We start from the raw sequence: 26,958 nt of genomic DNA on the forward strand, positions 1-26,958 counted from the left end.
AAAATCAAATAAACTATTTAAATCGTAACAAATAATCTAATTTATACAAAATAATAAGAATTGAATAATATTTTATTTTAATATAGACAAATGCTCACATTATAGTAGATAAATTATAGATTTCAGTATTTTAATATATATAAATCTGACAAATTATATCCTAAACATTATATTGACTGGACATGTGAACCAATTTCATTGAGCAGAAACCACTTCAATTTAATTCAAGGATAAAATTTATAATCCCACAAATCTCGGTCAGTTTCCCTTAAAAAATAGAGAATTTCAAATCTGTTAAAATGAAACTTACCTCTATTCAGACAAATTTAGCACACACAGACTTACAGTCATTGCTGGTTTTTTCTGGCTTCCTTGCCTTATATTCATTTGAAATTTAGGAAACCAGAATTCATAGCAGACCTTGCTATTTTGCATAAAATTAACGATAAAATTAAAGAAATGGATTGTTTCAAAATAGCGAAGAAATGTCGCATTGATGATATTTAACAAATGGCAAGAAATCTTAAGCTCCGACTTCGAGAGTGCTTCTAAATTGAACGCCAAGTGAACATAACTCTGACTAAACCACGGTCCATACAGACAATAACCAGAAAAGTGAGCGAGAGCAAAAAGAACAAGAATAAGATCGCTTCCCTCAAAGCCGCCCGCTCAGTTACCGTCATCTCAGCAAATACGGCTTGAACGCTATCCGACGGTTGTGGTTTTCTTTCCCTTATTCTTGCCAAGTTGACATGAAATGGCGCCTGAGTAGTGATCTCTGTCAATGAGATCAGGGGTTTCGATCCTGCAACCAAAAAAATAAAAATTTCCATATAAAATAATATTTGACGTCTAAATTGAACAAAGATTACTGTTGCATTTCCTAATCATACACTTTCCAGTCACTAGCTCTTATGAAACACCTGGTGGTTGCACTCTTGCAAAAGAATTTCAGAAAAAAGAAACAGGTATTCACTAGGGCTAAATATTAAAAATAAGATCAGGGAAGACCTAAACGCCAAACTCATTTTCTATTTTTTTCTATATATTGAAAGAATATCAAGTGAAGAAATGAAAAACATTGCGGCATACCGTCTGTGTCTCCTGCAGCAACCATGCCAGTTCCTGCCGCCATGATCATCGCCATTCCCATCATTACTGCTAAGAACCACTCATATTCTCTCTTAAATGCCATTTTTGTAAGGAAAAGGTCTCAAATGCAGTAAACTTATGAGTACGAATGGTTAAAGTTTTCAAAGAGAATGTAGTAGATTTTACAGAGAGCCAGCCTCTTTTAGGGAATTTACGCTTGTCCGTTTGATAAAACCCTAACGTTTTAGATCTTTTAGGATATCCCTTTCTGGCTTCGGAAAACTTTTCCTTATACAATTTTAAAAAATATTATTACTTCGGGAGAGGAATGTTGAAACGTTGAAACGTGGAATCGTGAGTGAAATAAGACAGATAAGATGATTGCAGATGCGGGCGTGGAAATGTGAGCGTAGTGGAAAATTGGCAATGATGAATAAGACGCAGACCACGACATTAATAGTGGGCGCTTTAAACGAAGCAACCAATATATTCCCATCAATTCCCAACGTATACGAAGTTCAGACGAAAACGAAGTTGAACGATGAAGGGAGAAAACAGTTAGAATAGAACGTGAATCGCGAGGCCATCGTTATGGTAAATTACGTGCATTGAATTTTGTCTGGAACAGAAGAGGTGGGATTGAATATAAAAATGAACCTTCTAGTTAAAGAGCAAACATGTTGCAGCCGCCATTAGCATCGCCATTCCCATCATTTCCGCAAAGAATTAATCATATTGTCTCTGTAAGGCCATTGTTGTTAGTAAAAGCTCCGAAATGCTGTCAAATTACATAATGACCAATTGATACAGTTTTAAGTAGTTTAGTAGATTTTTCAGAATGCCTCTTATAGAGAATTTCTCGACTGCCCCTGCGATAAAATCCTAATGCTTTAGAACTTAGGAGATTCCTCTCTTGTAACTAATAATTTTTCAGTAAACAGTTGTGAAAAAAATAATATTATTTTCGAAAAAGAGTGTTGGATCGTTGAAACGTGAATGAAATAAGTCGATTGCAGCTGTGCGCGTGGAAATGTGCGAGATCGTTGCAAGTTGCGAGAGATCCAGACCACGACATTAACGGGCTCGTTGAACGATGAAACTAACTTTGAGTCCCCAAGGATAAAATTTGTTTTAGTTGAACAATGAAAGGGGAAAACAGTTGGAATGGAACCGAGTGAAAAAATAAGACAGCTAAGAAGTCCAGCAACATTGTGCGCTTTGAACGAGGCAACCAAGAATTTCTCAATAGTTCTCCACCGACACGGAGTTCAAATATAAAAAGAATAAAACTAATTAACGTGGAAATTTGGTAATGTTAATGTGGAACTCTTAGATAAGATCCCTAACATATGTATTCAAAAGAATTCCTTGATTTTAAGGTTGGGAAACTTGAAAAGAAAGTTCATAGGCATATGGTCATTTATGGAAAAGATTAGTACATGGATAGCGCAAAATTGGATGGGCTGAAGTTGGAGGTGATTTTTTTTTTTTGGGTGGAGGCTATTTACAGATAGACTTCTAGTTGAAATTTGAGAGAGATAATGTGTTTAGGGGAGGGTTTTGGTTTTTTCGACTGGCACAAGAAATCAAGGAGATATGATTATTTGCAAGTCAAAGAACTAAAAAATGATACGAATTCAAAATGACTTATTGATCATTATGAACTCAAGTAAGATAACCCTCAAATAATAGATCATTGAATATAAATGAGATTATTGAGATAAATACTATTCACATACAAAGTCTGTCATAACAATATAAAACGAGTTAATCCTGTTGAATTTACATATATTCTAGCATCTCATTGAAACTCAATTGTAAGAGGTGAAGATGAGGGTTACATTCACACCAAAATGAATCCAACAAGAGAAGCCTTCTACATCCTTTCTAATGACAATTTCTATTAAATTAAATGACTCCTATATATTAATCCTTCATTGTGAAAAATGAATAACTATGCAAGTATATGGAGATAAACACATTCTGTGTGCTCACCAAAGTATCACAATCTTTTGACTTCCAATTTTGACATGGCTTGAAATTGAGGATGTATTATCCTATTATAAATATTTTAATGAATTGTTCATTCTCAATACCCTAAACCAATATTTTCTACATATAGGAATTTAATAAATTGAAGTAGTCAAGGCATATGGCTTATGCATACCCTTAAAACAAATAAAAACAAATTGAAAGCCCAAATTATCACCATATTGGAATGAATCATTTTTAAAAGTATCTAGAAATTTTCTATCACATAAAAAAAATAATTGTAGAAATAAATCATAAAAGAAAAAAATGGAGATTGAGTAAACACACATGCTATTAATGTCATACCACACATTAGAAATAAAACGTATTTATATTATGGTGCCTGAAAATAAGCTTAGAATATGCATATAAACATTTTAAAATTATAACTTCTTATATCTATTTATTGTTGGACAAGGTAAGGGAGTTTGGTTTTATTCATTATGATAATTATAATAAAAGAATTCAAATAAATAGAATAATTTATAGATAATTGTTATGTATATAATAAAAGATGGATGCAAAATTTAAGGACCTGAGTGAAAAACTGGCTAAAAGTACTAAAAAAAATTGATGAGGAAAGAGCTAGTTTTCAAAAATTATACAAAAGTTATGAGTCTGTTGCTGCCGAAATAAGAAAAATACAGGACCTATTGGATCATGAGAAGTAAAGAGAAAAATATTTGGAAGAGGAAGTAGAGGAAGAAAAAAAGAAATGTGCACAAATGAAAGAAGACCTGCATAATGCAAATGATAAAATTAAAACTTCGAAGGATAGATTGAAAGATAATATGAAAAATACAATGAAGTATATAAAAGAAAACATTTGGGGGAAAATAATATAGAGGAGTGACAAGTTGTGTGAATGGTTTGAATTGAGTGAAAGTCTGAGATTAATTTATATGAAAATCAAAGGGCACATTGAGAAGAGCATACATGTTTATTCAAAAGAGGATATGGCAAACCAAATTTTGCAAGTAGTCTACAGTACCAATGATAGATATTAGGCATCCAAGTGAATTAACAACCGCATTGATGCTATAGTTAAGACATCATCTATCCTTAAAAAATGCAAGAAACTAAGGGAAACATCAGAAGTTATGGATAAATGTGGCAAAAAGATATTGAAGTTGCAAGAAAAGACAACTACTTTGATTAAAGTTGGTTTACCTAAGACTGTTGACCCATCAAATAAATTCATGAGAAAAGAAACTTACAAAATAAACATGGAGATAAAAATGAAGTCTGATTTAGACTTGCTTCCTAAGAACACAACTCCCCAAAGCTTTCTGGAATTCATCGAACTATTTACAACTCTGAATGGGGTATTGAGTGAAACAATGATGTCAAGTCACTTTTCTAAATATGGATTGTTGACGAAGTTGCATTGACTTTCCATAGTTTAAATAATATTGACCTTCCATCAAACGAAGAGTCGAGCACCCTACAAAAACTGGCACAAAAATCTTAAGAATCATAGTAAGTATTGCATAGTTTAATGCTTTTACTCTTGATTTCAAGGATTTATGTTTTTTCTGTTTGGAATTTGGCATCGCTTGAAATAAATCTGTTTTATGAACAGGAAAAAACCAACACTCGTTGTTGCTAATCCAACCTATGAATCTATGATGCACAGTGCAAACCTTCATCCTGTAAATTTGTAATCTCAAATTCTCCCAAGTTTTAAAATTTCTGCATTTCTCTATTTTTGATTACTAGGTTCTGGGCACTACTATTATCTATATTTAATTTTTCATGGCTTGAATTAATATTTTATTTTGAACTCTATTTTTTGAACATGATACATCTGACATGTAGCATTTGTTAAATTGCTAATCCGACCTGTGATGGCCATGTAAATTTGAGTTGAGTTTGTGATATTGATGTTGAGTCATCACATGTTGCAAATCGACTTGAAGCTGTTGTTGCTCCCTTGTTTCTATAAAAGGGAATTCAGGGTCATTTACAAAGGGTTTTGAAACTTTGTATTGACGTTTGCATGGAGAATCAGACAAAGGGGTGTATTGAATGAATTGTCTAATATGGCTATAATTTGAAAGAATTAATGAAAATGTAAGTTCTCATATTATTTAAATCAGCATACATATTCATCTCTGCCAGGTAAAATGCTGAAGAACACTAGCTTACTCAAACTAAGAAGAAATTAGACAGTTTAAAACTTACATAAGAAAATTATAGTGCTTTAGTACTAAACTTGACTAAGCTGTTGAGGATAGAATCTAAGACTGGTAACAAAAAATATAAAACACATATCAAACAACTGTTGTAAAACATTAACTTCAATGAACTGCAACATGTGGAGGGAACCGCTGAAAACCATCTTCACCTCTTGTGAACTTGAAAGGCTAATCAATGTTCCCATTTTGCAATCCATATCTCTGAATTCCAAATGGATTATTAAACAAATACCTTATCATATATTATAAATGGAAACATGTATATAACTTACAAAGATCATTAAGTGCTGCCAACATTACCGTAGCATATATATGCCTATAATTCTATCATATTCATAGATTTATCTTTTACCTAAATGTTGCTATAACAAAATAATTTTATGCTCTTACTTGGTTCTAACCTTAATTCTTTTTTTGCATATATTCTTGATCATTTGATGTTTGATCTTTCCTACATTGTTGTTGAATGATAAAGTTTAGTCAAAACAAATTTATAGATTTTAAACATTTAAATTATGATGCGGAATTTACGAGCAGAAGGCAAGCCATCAATAGGGCATTTGTTGCATTCACATCATGATCCTATGCTTAAGACTCTTGTGGACATTGATATTGTTCCTTGATATTAAGCTGCAACACTACCATCCATTTTGAGTACACCCACAAAGCTTTTCTGAAGCTTTAATTAGAATAAATTTTATACATTCTAAACATTGAAATTATAATTTGCAATTTTTATTTATATTGAAACTTAAACTTGATATGCAATGAACTATCTTTTTTATCCATGATGTGTAATGAACACCTTTTGAGCTCTACAATAATTTCCTTAAATTTAGTAGTATGCATGTTTTTAAATAATATTTTTACAAATTTATTTATTCTTCTTAAATAAATAAATTGATTATTCCCTATTCTTCTAAAGGTCTTCAATTAATTAATTCCTCTAAATTCTTATCTTCAGAAAATTTGGTGAGTTTTTGAAATTTGAACTTCTTTGGGTCTGCTAAATCTTTGAAGTTTTTTTGGGTTTGTCAAACTTTTTTCCAGTCCAAGTTTTTCAACTCTTCTACTAGGTAAACCAGTTTCTTAGTAACATATAAGTAATAGGCCAGAATGGATTGGATTCTAGCCAAACAAAAATCTACATCCAATTCAGAACAAATAGCCAAGTTCTTTTTCTTCATTCGTCTTCATTGTTCCATACTTTGACCTTGGATGTTAAGGAGCACATTCCCTTGATTCTATAATAATTCCCTCACCAATGTCTTTTAACTAGAACCACCATCCTAGGACATTATGGGCAAATTCACTTGTAGATATATAATCCAAGCAATTGTAATAATGTCCACCACCAACAAAGAATTTGGTTTACATTTATATGATTTATTTCTTCATTTGGCTACAAACACTGCATTGGTAGCAACAATATTGACATGTCTTTACAATAAGTGTTCATTAACTATGATATCAACTAAAGTTGTTAAGACCTAAGAATATAACAATGAATGCCCCTGGAGCAGGGGATTATTCTACCCTATGTAAAGCTGAAAAAAAGTTATATATCTTGCAAACTTCAGGCTCATGGACAATCAAATAACTTCATAAACATCTAAACATAAAATTAGGAGGAGAACTCCTATACTAGTTCACCACCAAACAAGATATCAAGTTTTTAAGGTCACCACCAAACAAGACACCATTTTGATGTATGAGGGTACACTAATGCAAGAAATCCATTAGATGATTTGTTTTTCCCATTTACCTTATCTTTCTTTGAACTATACAACCCTAACCCCTCCAAATTCATAAATAAGACCTCAGTCATATTCCATAACAAAACCTAGGCCATTGCAAAAATTAAAACCATCAACGAAACTGTAGAGTATAAGTTGGACCAATCACCAGAAGGCATGTGTTCAATTATTGTGGGTTTAGGTCCCCGGTGATAAACCCAAGAGAATTGAAAATTGGCTATAACCAGAATTATACATCCTCTTGGTATTAAAAAAAAATAGAAGGGGTTTTCACATACACTATAACAACATCTAAATCTGAGTTCCAAATACATAAGAGTGATAAATCATAAACCCATATAAATAGAAAAAAGCTTATGACACAAGGAAACATCCTTTGGCAAAAGAGACTTTTTTCATTCTAAACCGTGTGCATTTTCACATACATTAGAAAAATATATACAAGTAACAAAAAAATACGAGGAGAAATATGGTGGCAAGTCGGGGCAAAGTAAAACAAAGCACACAAGGAGTGAAACACCATCTCGGGAACAAAACCAATTATTTCTCTGCAAGTCACTTGTTAGATTTGCTAGCCGCGATAAAAATAGAGACACATAATAAGAGATTGAATTACTTACTCTTAAATAAGCTGCATTGCGTAGATTAGGTGTGGGCTGCTACATTTCGACGAGGCAGGACTTTGATACAAGACACCTTTTCTTGAGCTTGGGACTATGGTCATGCTTATGCTTTTCATGATACATTTACAGGATGTGGTTGAGATTTTACCTCCCATGCAGGGCTCTCTTTTGCGAATTCTTCTTCTTCTTCTTCTGTTTCTGTTTTTTTGACTCCCCATTACATTTTGCGATCGAAGGGGAGGTTGACTCTTTCTATCCATAGCTCATACAAAACAAAGCAACTGCAAATAACGACCTTTTTTCCTTTTTTTTTTTGTTCTTGTTAAGACATAACCTCTATCCCTCTCTATTAGTCCATGAAAAAGATAGGAAAGAAGCTAGTTTCTTACATTAATTACCGAATACCTGCACAGCCTCGTACTATTATTGAATGCAATTTATTTTCATTGTTAATCTAATAATTTTATTTCTTTATAAATCTGCAGGAAGGTAGGTGCTTCTTATTAATATTAATTTTAATATTAAGAGTATAAAAATGTTTAAAATATATATGATTAATATATAATTTTATATATTTTAATTTAAAATGAACCTTCTTGTTGAAGAGACGACATGTTACGAATTATTAGATAGAAAATTATGAAAATAATTGAAATGAGCTTGTAAATTATTTTATTTGTTTTATTTTGATATTTATTGTTATGTTACAAAATATGTTCGCCATGACCATTCCCATTTAATTCATGAAAGGAAATGTAGAAGTTCTCTTGCAAATCAATTTTTATTATAAATAGCTTTGCATATTCCTTCTAGTTTAAGTTTATATCATCAGATTAACCTTCATCTTCACCTTTATTTTTGTGTGGCCATAACATGCTAAGGTCATGCTTGTGAGCTAGTCTTGTTAGCTATCTTCAACATACATAAAGATTTTAATGTGCTTAGAAACAATATCTGATTGTTGTAGCAAGTTCTATGGATGCTTGACATTGGTGAGCATGATTCAATCTCATATCCTTACAATATAAATTAGCAATAGTTAAAAATGCTTTCTACTTTTCTGCAAGAAAAAGTTTTAGTCACTAGATAAACACAGAGCCTCCAAAAACTGAAAAGCTTATGATTCTATGGCAGATGATCAAAAACGGAATTCATATGTATAATTTCAATAGCCTAAAACTATGAGACTGCATATGTTTATCTGTCGAAGTTGAAATTTTCCAAACTTGTTTGTACATAGATTACTCTGTAATACATACTGAAGACTGCCTTACAACAAATATGAAAATTTAGATATTAATCAATTTGAAGAAATTTTCAAGTTCTAAGAAATGTTTCAAATGTATAGAGAAATTAATATGTTGTGTTTAAATGAAATCCATGATTTCCATTCTGAAAATTAACCAGATGATAAAACTATATGTACATAATCCACCTTTAACCATTATAGAGTGTTTTAATTTAATTCTCTAAAATGTTACGTATGACACATGAATGTTAAGAATGGGTGATACTATAAGATGTTTTTGATAAGTGCCCTTGGATTTGTCATTGATTGTGACATCATAGGACCAAATTCAAATGTTTTCAGTATATTTCACAAAATTATGTTCTATTGATTCAATTTGTTTTGCTAAGTGATTTCTTATTGGCACTTTGGAATAGGATTTGCATTCTGGTTGATTCATTATTTCTTCTTGATTATTTGCCTCACATTTTTGTACAACTTTAAATGCCTCATTTGTCACGCTACCATGAGAGCATTAAGTTTTTAGAGTATTTTGCCAAGGATTATCAATCTCCATGACTTGTGATTTGTCCTCAGCAAATGGATCAGAGTTCCCAGCCACAAATTCACTTGTAGAAAATAAAAATTTATGACAATTTCAATACAATTGTGCTTCTAATTCTAAATATCAAAAATAAAAAAGGATTACAAGTGGCATGGTGCAAAGCATAATTCCACCTTGATCAGGATCGCTATTCTACTTTGAGCACTTCAAGACCTCATAACTTTGAGATACATTCATATCATGTTGAACATTGTGGAAGCATTCACTTGCTCTTGTAATACGAACTGGTTGAGCAGTAGGATTTGAAGGAAAATTTGTAGTCGAATCCTCTGACAAACGAGTTGGCCCACCCTGAGCAACAATTTTATAACAAAAGGTAACTACTGCAGGATCCATTTGAGAAAGCATGCCAAGAACCTGATTATGTGTAAGACAAGGATTAGCAAAGTGAACAATAAATGATTGCTACTTGACATAAAACATTTAAACTTAAATTACTGTATGTCTCTATTAGCACATTTAACCATACTGCATCCCTTAGTGCATATGCTCTGCTGTAAATTTGAGCTCCATTGTAATCATCACCATTATATACATGTTATGTAAAACTAATGATAGTTATTATTAGGAATGAATGGAAAACAATTTTTTGTTCAACCCCATAAAGCTGCTAGGATCATAGGCATGCCCATTCATGCTTACTTTTTTATTGGCTTGAATTAGCTCCACATTTTGCAAGAATATTGAGCATGTCAAGTAACGCCTATTATCCACACGCTGTAGTAAAGTAGTGATATCCATTGGATTTTGAACTATTGAATAATAGTCAAGAGCGCCTTCATCCATGACAGGACAATGGAAGACACTGGACTATTTTTCATATAGAAGTCTGGACATTAGATGTGGATACATATAATCACTCAAAATTAATTTTTACTTGGTAAATACATCCTCAACAAATGAATCAAATAATGATTGATGCATCACTATAAAACCTACTGCAGACATCCCAAAGACACATTCTGAGTCGTCGAATAGCATGCTCCTTTGCTTCTACCTTGGCACGTAGCTTAGTTTCACTTTGTACTCTTGCTGCTTTTGGTACCTTTGGAAGTTTAGGATTAGAAACATTAATTTTAGGATGAATTACCACTTGTTGATTAGGGATAGTAAGAACAATGTCAACCAGTTGCGAGATGAATCTATGTCTGTCATCGGAACCTAGTTTTTCTACTTGGTAACTACACATAAAGAAAAAGAATGTAATCAATTTAGGCCAGCTCTTATTAATCTCTGGCCCCTATGTTTAATATTAAAGGAGGCTGTGACTTAATCTGCTAAGAAAAATTGGGATCTATTGGATTCATTTGCAGGGAAAATCTATTGGTGTCTCGGGATTTAACCTTCTATTATACTGAACCAAAATAAAATTTGTAATGCATTCAAGGTGTACCAGATATCATTGAATTCATGTAAACTCAATTCAATGAAAAATTCAATTTATACAAAGTCAGAAGCTAACAAGGTACCTGGTACACAATACTATACATAATGGATTTGTTACTACTTATCAGATTGTCATTAGTTTCATGTCAAAGTTATACTATATACTCTAGTCGGTTAACACTACCAAATCATGCAGTCGATATACACAGAGAAGTCGGTATGCACAGTCTAGTTGGTTACAGAAGAAAACAGTCACAGAATGCAGTATACACTGAGCTGTCAACCGAGTATCTTTTTATGTCTATCGAGCAACAAAGATGACACATCGAGTTGATATTCACCAACTGAAACGTGTTACGAGATACATTGAACCTGGACATGCATATGAAAACGTGTTACAAGATCGAGGCACATCTAACTGTTATCACATTGGAAATTGCACTAGAAGATTGTGTATGATTACGAGGTCATTTAACCAATGAAATATTTTGCATGATCATTCATTCAATAAATCATGTTTGTAAGATTGAAGCAATGAATTGGATCACCGTCATAAGAGATCTATTTATACAGCATAAGTTAAGTGTGTATAAATGCATGTAAGAAGATTGTTACAGAGAGACAAAGGTCACCAAGAAGGTTTTCAGAGAACAGTCGAAGAACAGAGTAAATAGAAGGGTTTACCGAGTTACTATATGGGTTACTGAGGTATGCTATAAGCAAGGTAATCTATTCTGAGCACATAGAATCTGCTATAACATTTCATATGTAAAGTTGCAGATATTTGTAATGATTTTATTGTAATATTGTGAAGTTGAGAGAGAAACCTTTAATAGGGTAAAAGACTCTAATCAAGTCTATAAATTGTAAAGCCTCTAACTAGGTGTAGCATTTAGATTAAGTGTTGTAAAATCCTTTAGCAAGGTAGATCGAATAGATCTTGTTACTCCTAATAGGGTAAGCTATCAGAAATAGCTAAACATGTAGCTCTAACTGATCACTCTTTATTATTGCAGCAGTGAAGTTGTTGGTGCCATCCGCACCGCAGTTTTTCTCTCTAACCAAGAGTTTTTGCATGACCAAAATATATGTGTTATGGAGTGAATCATGTATGGTTGTTATCTATTAGTTTTAACTTTATTTTATGTTATTGCACTATTTTGTTTATGCATAATAGTAAATATATTGTTCAAGAAAAGTTTTGGAGTACTGATTCACCCCTCCCCTCTTAGTACATTAGCTTTCCATATTGGGCCTAACAATTGGTATCAGAGCTTGAATCTTGAAAAAGGGTTTAACTACCTAAAGAGAAAGATCTTATCAATGGAAGGCTACAAATAATCTCAGAGGATTGTATATCTGCAAGAAGAGTTGGATCATGCTAATCAAGTGATTGCAGACATGCAAAGGCAAATGTATAAATCTCTTAAAGTGAGAAGAATATTATCTGATGATTTGCAGGACTCTCAAGAGTTAGTGGAACAAATTGAGACATCATCTGAGAACAATATATTTGAAGAAACTGAAGAAATGATTGGAGTACGGAAAGAAAAGAACAAAGCACTAGCTGATTAACTAAAAGCAATAAAAAGAGAACATGAACATTTCAGTACACAAATGACTGAAAATCTAGATGCATTGAGGACAACTGAGGATAAAGAAAGAGATCTAGAAAGAGAGAAACAACAACTTGAAGTCTTAGTATCAGATAAGAATGATGAAATCACAAGGTTAACTGGAATTCAAAAAAACCTATCAGATCAACTAGGTTATGCACATCATGAAGCAATTCTGAAGAATGATGAGAATCAAGCATTGAGACTTGAAATATCAAAGTTGACTGATGAACTTGAAACAAAGAAGAAATCAAAAGAAACATTGAAGAAGAGTTATGAAGCATCAAAGATGTTGGATGAGCAACTAAATACAAGAAGACCCAATAGAGATGCAGGACTTGGTTACAAAGGAAAAGACTCTACCAAGAAAGGAATTCATACTACCGAGAGAGGAGAATCATCAAAGTAGGTTGGAAACAGGAATAACATCAAAAGAAAGAAGCCTATTTGCAACTACTGTGGAAATCAAGGTCACACTACCAACATATGTCAAATTAGAAAAGGTTAGCAACCGAATGTCACTAAGTCCAATGGTTATTGTTACAATTGCAATAAATATGGTCACACATCTAATCAATGTAGGACAAAGTCTGTTAACAATTATCAGAAGGCAAAATTCAAAGGGTTTTGTAAAAATTGCAATAGATATGGGCATAGTACCGAGAAGTGCTGGATTAAGCAAAAGAACTATATGTGGTATACACACTGAGCAAATGCTAGAGGTTACCAAACTTACACAGATCCTTACCGATAGTATTCTGCAGTACCATGGGATTACAATACAAGGATATGGTGTGAATGTTGTGGAAGATATGGACATATAAGTGCTAACTGTTTTACAAGGTTTGGAATGAACAACCGAAGATCGTGGAGAAATCTTGGTATGGCATGTTTTCATTGTCACAAAGTTGGACAGTTGGCTGGAGATTGCAGAGATCAACCTAGAAAAGATATTGAGGAAATAAAAGAAAAATTGAAGATGATTTGGGAAAAGAAGGAAGTTGTCTCAAATGAAGAAAGCACCTTACCTACTGAGTTAGGTGCACCTATTCCAAATTAATCAGTAAAGGTATGAAGGGACTGCATTCTCTAAAGGCTAAAATCATAACAGTTCCTATTCTATTATGTACAAAATTCATAATTTGCATAGTTAAGATGTATTATTAAGTTTGAAATTCTATCAAAGTCTTTTAGAGCACTTTACAGGAAACCTGTCAAGTCGGTGTATACAGGAAGCCTGTCAAGTCGGTAAATGAAGGAAACTTGGTTACTTGGTTAAAACGAGAAAAGAGAGTAAATTGGTTAAAGAGGAACCAAGTGCATTTAATGTTTTCAACCTAACCCACATGGAGCCTGATAAGGTATTTTGTGTACTTAAAAGCATTTTCGCGGTCATTTTCATTCACCAAATTTTCAAGAGAGCAGAGCAGAGCGAATCAAGGAGATCAAACCTCATTCAAAGCAAATCAAAGGTATTTACATCAATCTCATCACACTGTTAAGCTATTTTACCGATCTTAACAAATTGTTATTATCTGCTGAGTGTGAAGCATCTGCCGTTTGTAAACCGTCAAACCCTAAGGATAGTTTGCTAAGTTTTATCTAAAATTTACAAATGGCACCCAAGATCCAAGATCTCATAGTTGTCAAGAATGTAGAGAAGCCCTCACTGAAATACTCTTTGACTCCTAAAGTCGCATCTAAACTGGATGACAAAACCACCTTTTCACTCATCCAAAATCGAGTCTTGTTAGTTGAAGATGTGAGATTCTTCACCAAATGTCGTGTTGAAGAACTTGGTCATGTTGAAATTAAAGACACATATGATAAGCTATGTACCAATGGTAAAATGGATAGCAAGTATGAGCATATCAAAATCAAGGGATTAACTGAAGCCCTAAGCTATCCCAGTGTGTTCAAACCCCAGTGGGTCAAGTTTGTTCTGAGCAGAGTTCATGATGATTTCATGTGGCTAGAAGAGCAACCATTTAAAATCACCAAGGAAATCATTCATGTGATCACCAGTTATCCTATCTATGATCATGCCCGAGCACAAAAGATGATATCACAGAAGGAATTAATCAGTTTAAGTGGAGTAGAATCTGATTACAGAGGACTGAAACTGAACAATGTCACTAATGCAGAACTTAAGTTTGCTATTAGAGTAATTGGTTACTGTTTCTTCCAATCAGCAAGGGAAAATAGTGTACCCTGTGCAACAGTTGACTTAGCTTATAAAATTGTGAAAAAGGGAATGAAAGTTGACTTATGTGAAGTGTTACTAAAGAACCTGTTTGAGAATTTGAACACAATAAGGAAGCCAAAGAAGAACAACTTGGCAAATACACTAAAGTTTGGTTCACTTCTTGTATGGATGTTTTTCTACTTTGAAAAATTCTTTCCATCAGTTGGTAAAGTAGTTTGGGAGCTATTACCACGTCATTTATTCTTCATGCTGAGAATGGGTCATAATTTCCTTTTTTATGTTGGAGTCCTAGTTCATACCATATTGCCTTGGTTCAAGTCCTTTCTCTAGTCATTTTCGTTCAAGTTCGAACAATTCTTTGTACTCCTTGAACGCGTCGAACCGTTCTGAACTAGGTTCAAGATGTTCATTTAGGTTCAATAGGTTCCGAAGTGTTCAGAAAAGGTTCTTCGTACTAACATTTTCTCTAAGTTTTTGCAGTGGCTCTTTAATAAACTTTTTCTTGTTCGGTGACATAACATTTGTGTTGAACTTGTTGAACTAAGTTCAAAGGGTTCAAATATGTTCAACGTGTTCAACATGGCAAAGTGGTCAACAGTTTGACGCAGCGTACATCTTGAACTACTTGAACACTCAAGAAGTCGGTTCAAGATGTTCACACAGGTTCGATGCTGGTGGGTCCCACGGTTTCTAATGTTTTGAGAAGTGCATTTATTACTAAATACGGAGAGGCAGAACCATATTGTAAAGTGATGTCATTCTTTGGTTTTTTCAGAGTAAGTGAACGTTGCAGGAACTGGCAGTTTCTTAAAGTACACCGCCATGCATTCAATGCATGCATGCGGAGGTCTAATCTATCAATTTGCTGCGTTCGGAATGAAATTGTGAAATCATTGCATTTAATGTGTCTGCATTATTACCTTTCTTTATAAGGTATGAAAATCATTTGTGTTTTGTGTTTGCTCTTACTGCTGGATTTGTGTTTATATTGTCCCTGGATAGGAGTTTTTCTTGCCGCTAGCCGTCGTCCGATTATACAGCTATGAAGGTGAGTCTTTCCTTATTTTCTCCAGTGTTTTCCCTTGCATTTTTTCTCATATAGAGGTTTGGTTTCATTGCAATCAAGTTTGGGTTTCTTGTTTTGAAATCATGAAGTCCACCCTGCATTTGTTTGGAAATGTCTTTAGCATGGCATCCACAGAAGCCATAGTTAGTGATACTGACCTGAAGGGTGAGAACCTTGAAGATTTGAAAGAAAGGGTGTTCAGGGGTGTTGATAAGTCTTTTTGTATAGAGATTTTGAGTAGTGGACTTTTAGAAGTTGCAGCCTTTCCTCCAGCAATTCATTGTCCAGAGCTTGTTTGGGAATGTATTGCCAGATATGACCCTGTATCTGAAACTATTAAAAGAGATAATGGCGAAACCCTTCTCGCCATTAACTGTGAAGTGATTTCTTCAGTGTTCAAAATACCAGATTATCAGTTTTTTAATTTCTTTCCTGCTCAGTCAATTAGTGAGTTCAATGCAGATAGAGTTGGACACAAGAATAATGTGGCGAAGTAATGGTTGAAAGTCCCTCAAAGAGGTGGTTCTAGATTGCCTAAAAATCCTAACAAGAACCACATGTTGCCACATATCCATGATGTAATGCTTTTGTTGCATCGAGCCAGAGGTTTTGCCGAAGCTTATAGCTTTGACGATTGGATATATTGCTATGTACAATTAGTTCTGGAAGGAAAACAATATCTGGATTGGGCGGAGTTAATTACTGATTCGATGAAAGAGCAGTTGAGTCTAGCCAAGCAATTTCAACAATACTTCTTCATGTCCTCATATCTTTTGTATTGTCTGGCCTGTGTTAAGGAGTTAACCAACATACCCAAGAAGCCCACTGAGGACGATGTTTTGGTGTATGAGTTTTATCCAATGCTACAAAAGGACAATGCCCTACAAGATTTCAGAAGGGTACATAATGCATTCCTGGGTGATATGTGTCATGAACTGAAAGGTACAAAAGCCAAATAGATTTCAGATGATGCGCAGGCTTTGATTAAGAAGTTTGGAAGCTTTTACATCCATTTTCCACGCTTTTGCTATATACGAGTGGGAGGCTTTGAAGAGGAACTCTTCAAGCTTCCACATTTCTGTTTTGATTGTTTTGTCCTAGCAGAAGTATGCAGACATCTGACTTCCATGGTCAAGAAGGCACAGCCTAAGGATAAGTGGGAAGGTCATTTTCCAATACATTTGGCAGTGTTATCCTGTAATTCAATGTCTGATGCACTAAGTATAGGAGCAGACCTTAGAAATTTTAATTTCTCTCTGTATGTTGAAAGAAAAGGGTTTGACAACAAAGGATTTTCTCAGAGCCTTGGTTTAATGCCTTATCTTCCCACGCCACAGTTAGAAGATTTCTGGGAAGACTGTTCAGATGAACTTGAAGTCTTCAAAAGAGAAAATATGAGACTGGTGCTAGAATAGGTTATTTCTTTGCAAATAAAGATAGATATTAAAGGGCTTGAAGAAGATTATCTTGAACTATTTGAACCAGGGTATTTAGCCCACACAGAGACTGAAATGCCCCCAATTAATTGGGATGAAGACGAAAATGATGACATTCAATCAAGAACCGAATGAGTTCTAGATAGAACAGTGGCATGGGTGGCCAAGAAGAAAGCAATGAAGCCAGACGCCAAGCCTCTTTCTATGAGAAGTATGTCTTCACCAAAACGTCCTTCTAACAGTGCTCCTGTTCGTGTAGGTAAGGAAATCAAGTCGGCTTAGCCTAGATGCAGACCTAGCCCAACTTTGGATTTCAGTACCCCTCGGCATACTCGATCATGTAGTGTCGCCTAGAAGAGGATGGACCAGGTCAAGGATATGGGAGCCAAAGATGCCATGCTTGAAGCTTAGATCTTTGAAATTGAAGATTTGGATGGTGAAGTTGCTTATGCTCTAGACTCCCAAATGGTGACTGTGGCTATGACGCCACCCCCAAAGATGATTGAAGGAACTTCTCATTCTGCTGTGGCTCCTAAATGGTTAACAACCTCAGTGAATAGGAAAAGGAGCTCTCTTCTTGTGACCATTCCAATTTAGGAGATGGTTGCCAAATACTCTAAGAAGAATCCAAAGCCAAAGAGGTTCAAGACCACCGTGCACCTAAACAATGACAAGGAAACTGGTAAATGGATGGCGGAAATTGCTTCTTACAAACTGAAGGATGAGAACAAAGAGGTTGGTTCTGATGATTTCGAGATAACAAAAGTAGAGTTGGGAAAGATGAGCAGGGATACAGATAACCATTTTTGCCAAGTATCGGCGAAGAAGATGCTTACCCAGTCAGAGAAGGATGGACGGGAGAAAAGAGAACTTAAAAGACATATAAGTGTTTTGGCTTAGTTCATCGATAGCATCAGTTGCCTTGGAGCAATGCCAATATCCCATGTTACTGAGAATTTTGACCCAACTTCTCCGAAAAACAAGAGGTTGATGAATCAAGTTCAATGGGCTAAGAGCATCGCTGGAGCGGTTGAAAAATGGATTGAACAAGTAATCAAAGATGGTGAAAAATACATTACCGACTCCTAGAAGTTGTGTGATGAGGTACAGGGCTTGATTTCCGAAATTCAAAATTAGCTTGTACCATGGGAGAAAGAAGAGCATAAATGGCAAAATGTCCTGCCTCTGTTTACCAAAATCGAAGAGTACGAAACTACCAGATTTCTGACAGAACATTCAATTAAGCTGGTATCTGATGAATGCAAACTTTTCATGCTTAAGAAAACTATCATGTGGCGGGTGCTCACCTTTTAGTCGGTAATTACGGATGTGAAAACCTCCGTCTATGAACTCCAGGATTTGCAGAGCAGTATTGTCAAAGATAATAAAGTGGTTAATCCCGATCATGACTGGGAACTAGGAATCTGCGGGGCAAGTACACAGGAAGCAGTCAAGTCATTTCGGTTGAACATGGAGAAGATTAGAGTTAGGAGTAGTCTCACGCCAGAGGATATAACCAAAGTGGCTAGTATCGAATCTATGGTATTCATTGGGAATGATCAGCTGCCGAAGCACTCAGGTAAAATGGTGCAACACAGGTGGAATAAAGACGTGGAAAAGGCGAAGCTTAATGCAATGAAAGTCCCAAGCCAATAAATGATCCAAGAACTCATGGCTGCTCATGACGCTCGTGAAGACGGAGAAGAGGGTGATGATGAGATATAACATAATGCATCCGCTTTGGGCTTGTTTTCTTTATTTTTAAAAACAAAACATTTTTCATAGTTATGCAAAAACTTTGGGACAACTGTCCCAAAATATTTTCTGTTGGTTTCGTAACTGTTTTATCAGGGAGTGGTCAAGTTTTCAGGGAGACCCCCCCATTTAGACTATAAATTAAGTAGGATCGATGGTAAAAGGGTTAGATTTTTAGTAACTGATTTAAAAAAAAACTGGAATGTGTGTTTGTTTTGTATTTTCTTATTCCTAATCAAAGGAGGAATCAGATGGTTGAAATCTGTGGTGGAAAAATATTAGCAGATGTATCATTATGTCTTTGATTACATAAAGATATATATATATATGAAATCTGGTGATATTGTTTTTGGGGAGAAGAAAGATCTGTGCATTTTGAATCCGAATAGATAACATGTCTTTGCATATGTTTATCCGATCAAGAAATAGTATTTGATTATTTCATTGCAGTTTTTCATTACCCCTCTGATGTTCTTTCCTTTGAATGTGTTGTTTACTCTGGAAAAGATTCATGTTTGTGGGTGCATTCATTTTCTCTGAATCTGTTCATCTTTATTTGGAAGAAGTATATTGAACTTTGTTTCAGTTACTGTAATTACATATTTTGAAAATTAAGAAGATAGTTTCCATTATTTATGAGATATGAGGAAAGTTATAGCCTTTCATCCAAGAATGATATAGGTGGCCTTATACACTTTCTGGTTAAAAGCTTTCATTTGGATATAAATATAAAAAAAACAAAAACATACTTTATGAAAAATCTAGATAGGGAGCTGTACCTAGGCAAAAATTCAGAGGGAGGTGACTAAACAAATGCCGACCCAACTATTTAGTGAACCATTTGTTCTTAAAAGAACGTAACAGAGTCCTAAAATTAATCATTTAAATGCAAAGAGCAAAATCTGTTCACTAACAGGAGCTACACCGACCAATCACCCATTAGATTAATGACTTCATCAAGAAGTTAGAAGATAATTTCAATGATATCATGGATGATTACTTTAGCAAATTTCAAGAGAAGATGCACAACAGGTACCGAATCCCACCCTAGCTAGTAGAGAAATATAAAGATGATATATGCTTTGAGGTAGACACCAATTACTATTATGTAAATGCTGTGGAACCAAGGACTCAATCTTTGCCACCTATGGGTTACGAGATTGACTTTGACATCACACAACAACAAATTGATGCATATCTTACATTACCAAGGCATGCTACCAAGCTGAGATATAGAACTTATGAAGAAGTTAAGGAAAAGGTAAAAATGAGCATTGTAGTACCCAAAGCTACAAGAAAGGCTACAAAGATGATTAAGGCATTATCTGAGAAATTCGGAGAAGACTCTTCCTCCACACTTGTCAAAGGCACTCTTGCCATCACTGAAGAGGAATCTGAAGCTCAAGAGGCAGCAATAACATTGAGCACCGAATTGCCTAAGGGTAAAGTGTTGAAAAGAAGGAAACTAGACACTTCAAAGGCCCTACCGACACCACCTCCAACAAAGAGACCTAACAGAAGAGCATCTGGAGCATCACTGAGTAAGAAACAAAAGAGTGTTGCTATTCCCAAGGTAACAAAGACATACAAGAAATCTACTCGGAGACTCATTTTGGCAAAAGAGTCTAGTGATATAGAATCTGAAGATGCAAATAAATCCCAGATTGTCAAGAGCAAGAAGGTAAATATACATAGTGTTGAAAAATTTTGTACTATTCTGAAAGAATATGGAGGATTTGGTTCATTTAGATATGTCAAGTATGAGACTAGAAATAATGATGAGAAGAGACAAATTGAAGAAGTTGTCATCTGCACACTTCTAAAGTTCCGGTTAGCTCCATTGGAACTAGTCAAGTCACTTCCAAATGAACTTTACTTGCATATTGATAATAGGTGGAAGTATGCAATGGACTCAGAGAAACAAATTAGAGAAAGAAGTCTAGTCCATCTCTTTCCTGATTTGTTAGTAGCAGAAATTAAGGAACATCTGACAACCTACATTTCTAAGTTTCTTGTCAAACAGAGAGCCTTAAAACTGATGAATGGGCTATATATTGACGTAGAAAATGAGACAAAAGAAAAGTGCCAGGAAATCTTCAAAATCAAGGATGTCGGTGAACAAGCTATAGTTGAAATTATTGATGTCACCGAGCATGATCCTGATGTCACCGAGCAAGGTCCTGATGCTATCGAACAAGACCCTGTGGACACCATTCAAAAAGATGAAGATGTCATGGATACTGAAGCACCGGAGCAGGAAATGATAGAAGGCACTACATATGCAAAACTTGTATCTAGTGAATCTGTTTTAGAACAAGTTCAGCCTTATCCATTGGTCAAGCAACCTATCTCTACCGAAACTCCTTAGGATATAGCACAAGGCACCGAAGGTCACAAGTCTATAGCAGGAGAAGATACAACTCTATAATAGATCTCACAAGCACCTTCGAGCACTGAAAATGTTGCAGTTGAGACACCCAGTACTGAGACACCAAAAGACACCACAGCGGCTACAGGAACCGACCAAAGTGTTGCCTCTACCGAGCAACCTACTGAGGGTCAGCAAGCCTCACAAGCTATTGTCTTGGTACAACCGGCCAAAGGTAAAGAGAAGAAAGTGAAAAAGCATAGTTTCAAAGTTGATTTGTCTAAACCAATAGTGTTGCCCAATGTGGATATATCAAAATTAAAGTGGCAAGCACTCATTGATTTCAGTGAACTATGCAAAGCAAAGGCCGAACAGGAAAAATAAATGGCCATACAAAAGAAGAATAAAGTACTTCAAAAGGTGAAGACACTGCTATCAGATATGCTACCTACAGCTATAGTGTCAACCGATGCAGCCATCCATATTCAACTGGATGAACTTCTTAATCAAATAGAAACATCCGGAGTTGATGCATTTGAGTATTTGAGCAAGCTGAAAGACAAAGAGCTCACTGCAAAAATGATAGAAGAGGTAAAGAAAGATTTAGCTATTGGCAAAGTCAAACTTGTCAAATTTATTGTTGAGTTGACTCCTCAACTCAAGCACATTCATTATTTATTTCAGAAACTCTGTACATTTTCTTCATTCATTAAAGACATTAAGAATAAAATAGAGACAATTGAAAAAGAGATCACCGATCTCTCAAATAAATTGACCACAGAGCCAAATTCAATTCAGAATTTTAATACAAGGTTACAACAGCTCATGGCTCAACAATTGGACCTAAGAAATGAAGAACACAAGATCAGGATGGACATAATGACACTTCAGACATTATTCCTTCCTCATCTTTCATCAGTCCAAGAACAGATCAACCGAGCCACATACATGTCTACTACACAGGGGGGAAGCACTCTTGATGGCTTAATATCACTATTGGCTGATATTCAAGTGCAAAATTCTTTAATGGATAGTGTAAAGGATGCACTCTTTGTTGCTCTCACCGATGCCCGGAACAAGTACAAATCTATTTTTGATCAGTTACCATCCCCAGATGGAAATTAAGTTTTTGATGTTTGTCAAAAAGGGGGAGTGATACTATATAGGGGGAGTGATACAATATATTTGGAGAGTGATACAGTTTTGATACAGTATTCAGAGTATTGTATATAGGGGGAGTATACTGAGTAGAGTAAGCAGACTAAGCAGAGCAAGCAGAGTATCCAAGAGCAATGAACCGAGCAGTATACAAAACAATAAGCAAAGCACATAGAAGAGATCACCAAGCACACAAAATCAAAGTTATGTATAGTATATTGACAAGGGGAGTAAATCTGAATATTCATTGACTATTGTATATACTGTCAGTATAGTCATTTTGCAAAGTATATAGATTTTTTTTTTGCATTATAACTTTGAAAGTAGTTTTTGTCAAACATCTCAACTAATGTCAAAAGGGGAGATTGTTACTACTTATCAGATTGTCATTAGTTTCATGTCAAAGTTATACTATATACTCTAGTTGGTTAACACTACCGAATCATGCAGTCGGTATACACAGAGAAGTCGGTATGCACAGTCTAGTCGGTTACAGAAGAAAATAGTCACAGAACGCAGTATACACCGAGCTATCTACCGAGTATCTTTTTATGTCTACCGAGTAGAAAAGATGACACACCGAGTGAAACGTGTTACCAGATACATTGAACCTGGACATGCATATGAGAATGTGTTACAAGATCGAGGCACATCTAATCATTATCACATTGGAAATTGCACTAGAAGATTGTGTATGATTATGAGGTCATCTAACCAATGAAATATTTTGCATGATCACTCATTCAATAAATCATGTTTATAAGATCGAAGCAATGAATTGGATCACCGTCATAAGAGATCTATTTATACAGCATGAGTTAAGTGTGTATAAATGCATGTAAGAAGACTGCTACAAAGACACAAAGGTCACTAAGAAGGTTTTCAGAGAAAAATTGAAGAACAAAGTAAACAGAAGGGTTTACCGAGTTACTATATGGGTTACTGAGGTATGCTATAAGCAAGGTAATCTATTCTGAGCACATAGAATCTTCTATAACATTTCAGATGTAAAGTTGTAGATATTTGTAATGATTTTATTGTAATATTGTGAAGTTGAGAGAGAAAGCTTTAATAGGGTAAAAGACTCTAATCAATTCTATAAATTGTAAAGCCTCTAACCAGGTGCAACATTTAGATTAAGTGTTGTAAAATCCTTTAGCAAGGTAGATCTAACAGATCTTGTTACTCATAATAGGGTAAGCTATCAGAAATAGATAAACATGTAGCTCTAACCAAGCACTCTTTATTATTGCAGTAGTGAAGTTGTGGGTGCCATCCCCACCGTAGTTTTTCTCTCTAACCAAGAGTTTCTGCGTGACCAAAATATATGTGTTATGGAGTGAATCATGTATGATTGTTATCTATTAGTTTTAACTTTATTTTATGTTATTGCACTATTTTGTTTATGCATAACATTAAAATATTGTTTAAGAAAAGTTTTGGAGTACTGATTCACCCCTCCCCTCTCAGTACATTAGCTTTCCATATTGGGCCTAACAGGATTGACATGCCCAAGCATAATCTTGAACAAACTAAGCAGGGAAAATACAAAAAATACAACAATGATGTCGTTGATACATACATATAGCGACGACCAAACAAAGATGTAGCTTCTCCATCCAATTCATCAGAGGGCACATGGGAGGTTGCAAGAAGTAATAAAGGAAGGTTTGATGGTAATTATTCTAGTATAGCTAGTAGAATAACTCTTAGATGATCGTGGGCCTATGAAGCTCAGTGAAACAAACAAAATCAAATATGTAGTCATTTTAGGAATCTCTAGCAATAAAAACAAAATGATTTCAAATATATCATAGGAAATCCCAAATGCATAGAATGTTAAAAGTATCAAGTGTATTAATGTAATGATATACACACTGTCTCCCACCCAAGTTGAAGTTGAGGCAGATAAAAGATAGAAGGAGTAGTCATCCTTGTTTCTCCCACAATGTGTACTAGTGCTTCCTTAGGGGTCCGAGGACTTGGGTCAGACAAAAGTGATGGAAGTCCAAGACAATGCATAGGGAACCTCTCTAATTCATGTAAAACTGTAGGGCCAATGTTATCCTAGCAAGAAAAGTACAAATATAGTATCCTTAAAAAATTTAGCTAGCTTACAAGCCAACCAATTCAAAAGTTTTAAAAAACTGACTCATGCTATGACATGAAAACATCTATAAAAGAATTTTCTAACCGTACCAAGCCAACACCCTCCTTCCCACAAAGTAGAAGTCTCGGTTTGTAAACAAACAGAATGGAAGAACCATAGGGAAATCCAAGTAACTTGGCAAGATTGCGAGAACTGTCATTCAACAAATCTTTTTAGTCACCCTTGGCCACTACGCAGAAGATCTCATAAATATAATCACTGATTATTTTTAGATGTCCTTGTAAGCATGGAGCTATTACTAGGGACAATGGCCTTGACTATACTGTTGCACCTCTATGGGCAGCAGGAGTAATAGTAGACATAGCTTCCAAGAATCATGCTTCTCTACTTTCACCGAAGTAAAATCTATGACAAAGTTATCATCACTAGTTTATACTTGAGGATATTTCTCATGAAAAGAATTAATTTGAGCTTCTATGCACAAAGATTTTAAATCAGTACCACAATACCCCACAGAAGCGGCTGCTAATTCCATTCTTAATTCCTCTGATAAAGGATTCTTCCACTTCCTTGTGTGGATCTTTAATATCTCAGCTCGTGCTTTACAATCAGGTAAGGAAAATAATAATTCACGATCAAACCGACTAGGCTGGTGAAGAGTTCCATCAATAGCATCAATCCTCTTTGTCGCTCCAATAAGTACTACTTGACCTCTAGAGTTTAGACCATCCATTAGAGAAAGAAGCGCAGATACAATATAATTGTGAATTTGTTCTTGTTTACTAGACCTCACTTGGGAAAGACCATCTATTTCATCAAAAAATATTATGGATGATTGGTTCCTTTGCGCTTCTTAAAAAAGTAATTTCAGCTACCGCTCAGCTTCCACAACCCACTTGCTGAGCACATTAGCTCCCTTGTAAAAGTTTACTTTATGTCCTGCCTTGGAAGATGCACATGCTAAACCCCTTGCAATTAAAGTTTTTCTAGTTCTTCGAGGACCACACAATAAGACTCCCCTTGGAGGAGAGATGTGATAATTTGCAAAGAAATTAGGATAGAGAAGAGGGAAAACAACCATTTCTTTCAATATATCAATGTGGTCAAAAAGCCCTCCAATATCATCAAAACTCACTGTTTCATCAACCTGCAAGGTTTGAATGTCACTCCACCTTTTGAACTAGGCTCAGTAGGTTGTGCACCTACCCCTCCATAACCAAACGTATCACCTTGGTGTCCCCATCCAAATGCTGCAACTTTCAAACCCCAAGCAATTGCATTATGCATATCAATTCCGTCACAAACCCATTGCTGACCAAAGTTTCTATTTCCCACATGCATCCATGATAATGAACCAACATGACCCTAATCCATCTCATCCACAAGAAGAGAATAATCTGAATCATCAATTCTTTGTGCACGACGATGTTTTTCTTCCCTTGAGACACCTCATCTAACGTCATGTGCATTTTTTATTCTCAATCCTTTATGCAGTACTTTACATGGTGGAGACTGCAGTCATTGCTTTTCTTCTTTTTTCAGGAGAAAACCTCCTTGCCTCAGTGCAATTTTAGAGAGAATACTATCTCCTTCCTTCTTGTTCTTTACCCTACTCACCCTTTTCCTCAACTTCATCTTCTTCATCTTCTTTCCTCCATCCCCAGCCTCCCCTTCATTTCTATCATCTTCCTCCTCTGAGTATTCTTGGTCTTCAGAATATTGAGAAGAATGTTGGATGGTTGATTTTCGAGGCCAAAGTCCTCTCCATGGCAAAGATACAGAATCTCTTCTCCTCTTCTCTTGCATTGGACTGGACTACTCATCCTGACTAGGGTTATTCTCAAATTTAATAGTAGCTAGGCGATATGTTTGTGTCTACAACCATTGATACCTAAACTTATAATATTATGAAACAAAGTATAGGGAAAGAGAAGTTATATCTTCACAAAAAAACAAAAACAATGGAGATTGGAGAAAATCCTACCATCAGATCCGCATCCTCAGTGTCTGTGTTATTGGTTTCATAATCCTCTAAATTGACAGAATTTGTCATCTTTCTTGTGGAATGACATGGAGTGGATGTATATGAATGCCAGTATAAGAAACTTCAGCATACAAATTTAATCATGAAATATGCATACATATTTGACAAGAGCAGCTGAGAACTCTATTAGTTACCTGCATGTTCATGTTCTGTGTTTGATTTGAAGGACCAACAGTTTTATGCACCCGAGAAAAGAAATCAAAATAATATAGAGGCTTTTACAAGAAAAATGAGAAATACACAATGATCTACACAACAA

General features: G+C 35.1%; 1 protein-coding gene and 1 pseudogene across 1 annotated transcript; both read right to left on the reverse strand.

Moving 5' to 3' along the window:
- Window positions 1–294: 294 nt before the first annotated feature.
- On the reverse strand, window positions 295–1,903 carry LOC131059702 (uncharacterized). The gene is made up of 2 exons (XM_057992720.2): window positions 1,093–1,903; window positions 295–805 (listed from the first exon to the last, which is right to left on the reverse strand). Exons 1-2 carry the CDS (start codon window positions 1,193–1,195, stop codon window positions 549–551), a joined length of 360 nt encoding a protein of 119 aa, XP_057848703.2. The 5' UTR covers window positions 1,196–1,903; the 3' UTR covers window positions 295–548.
- LOC131856457 (ATPase family AAA domain-containing protein At1g05910-like) lies at window positions 1,823–26,708 on the reverse strand (annotated as a pseudogene).
- Between the last annotated feature and the right edge of the window lie 250 nt (window positions 26,709–26,958).

This window comes from Cryptomeria japonica, chromosome 7, assembly GCF_030272615.1.
Source record: "Cryptomeria japonica chromosome 7, Sugi_1.0, whole genome shotgun sequence".
In the NCBI taxonomy this organism is placed as follows: domain Eukaryota; kingdom Viridiplantae; phylum Streptophyta; class Pinopsida; order Cupressales; family Cupressaceae; genus Cryptomeria; species Cryptomeria japonica.

What these genes read in the sequence shown, in the direction of transcription:
- LOC131059702 (XM_057992720.2), bottom strand. Translation starts at nt 1,195, where the DNA reads ATGGCATTTAAGAGAGAATATGAGTGGTTCTTAGCAGTAATGATGGGA. An exon ending in TGCTGCAGGAGACACAGACG is followed by an intron (nt 806 to 1,092) that starts GTATGCCGCAAT and finishes TTTTGGTTGCAG; the next exon opens with GATCGAAACCCCTGATCTCA.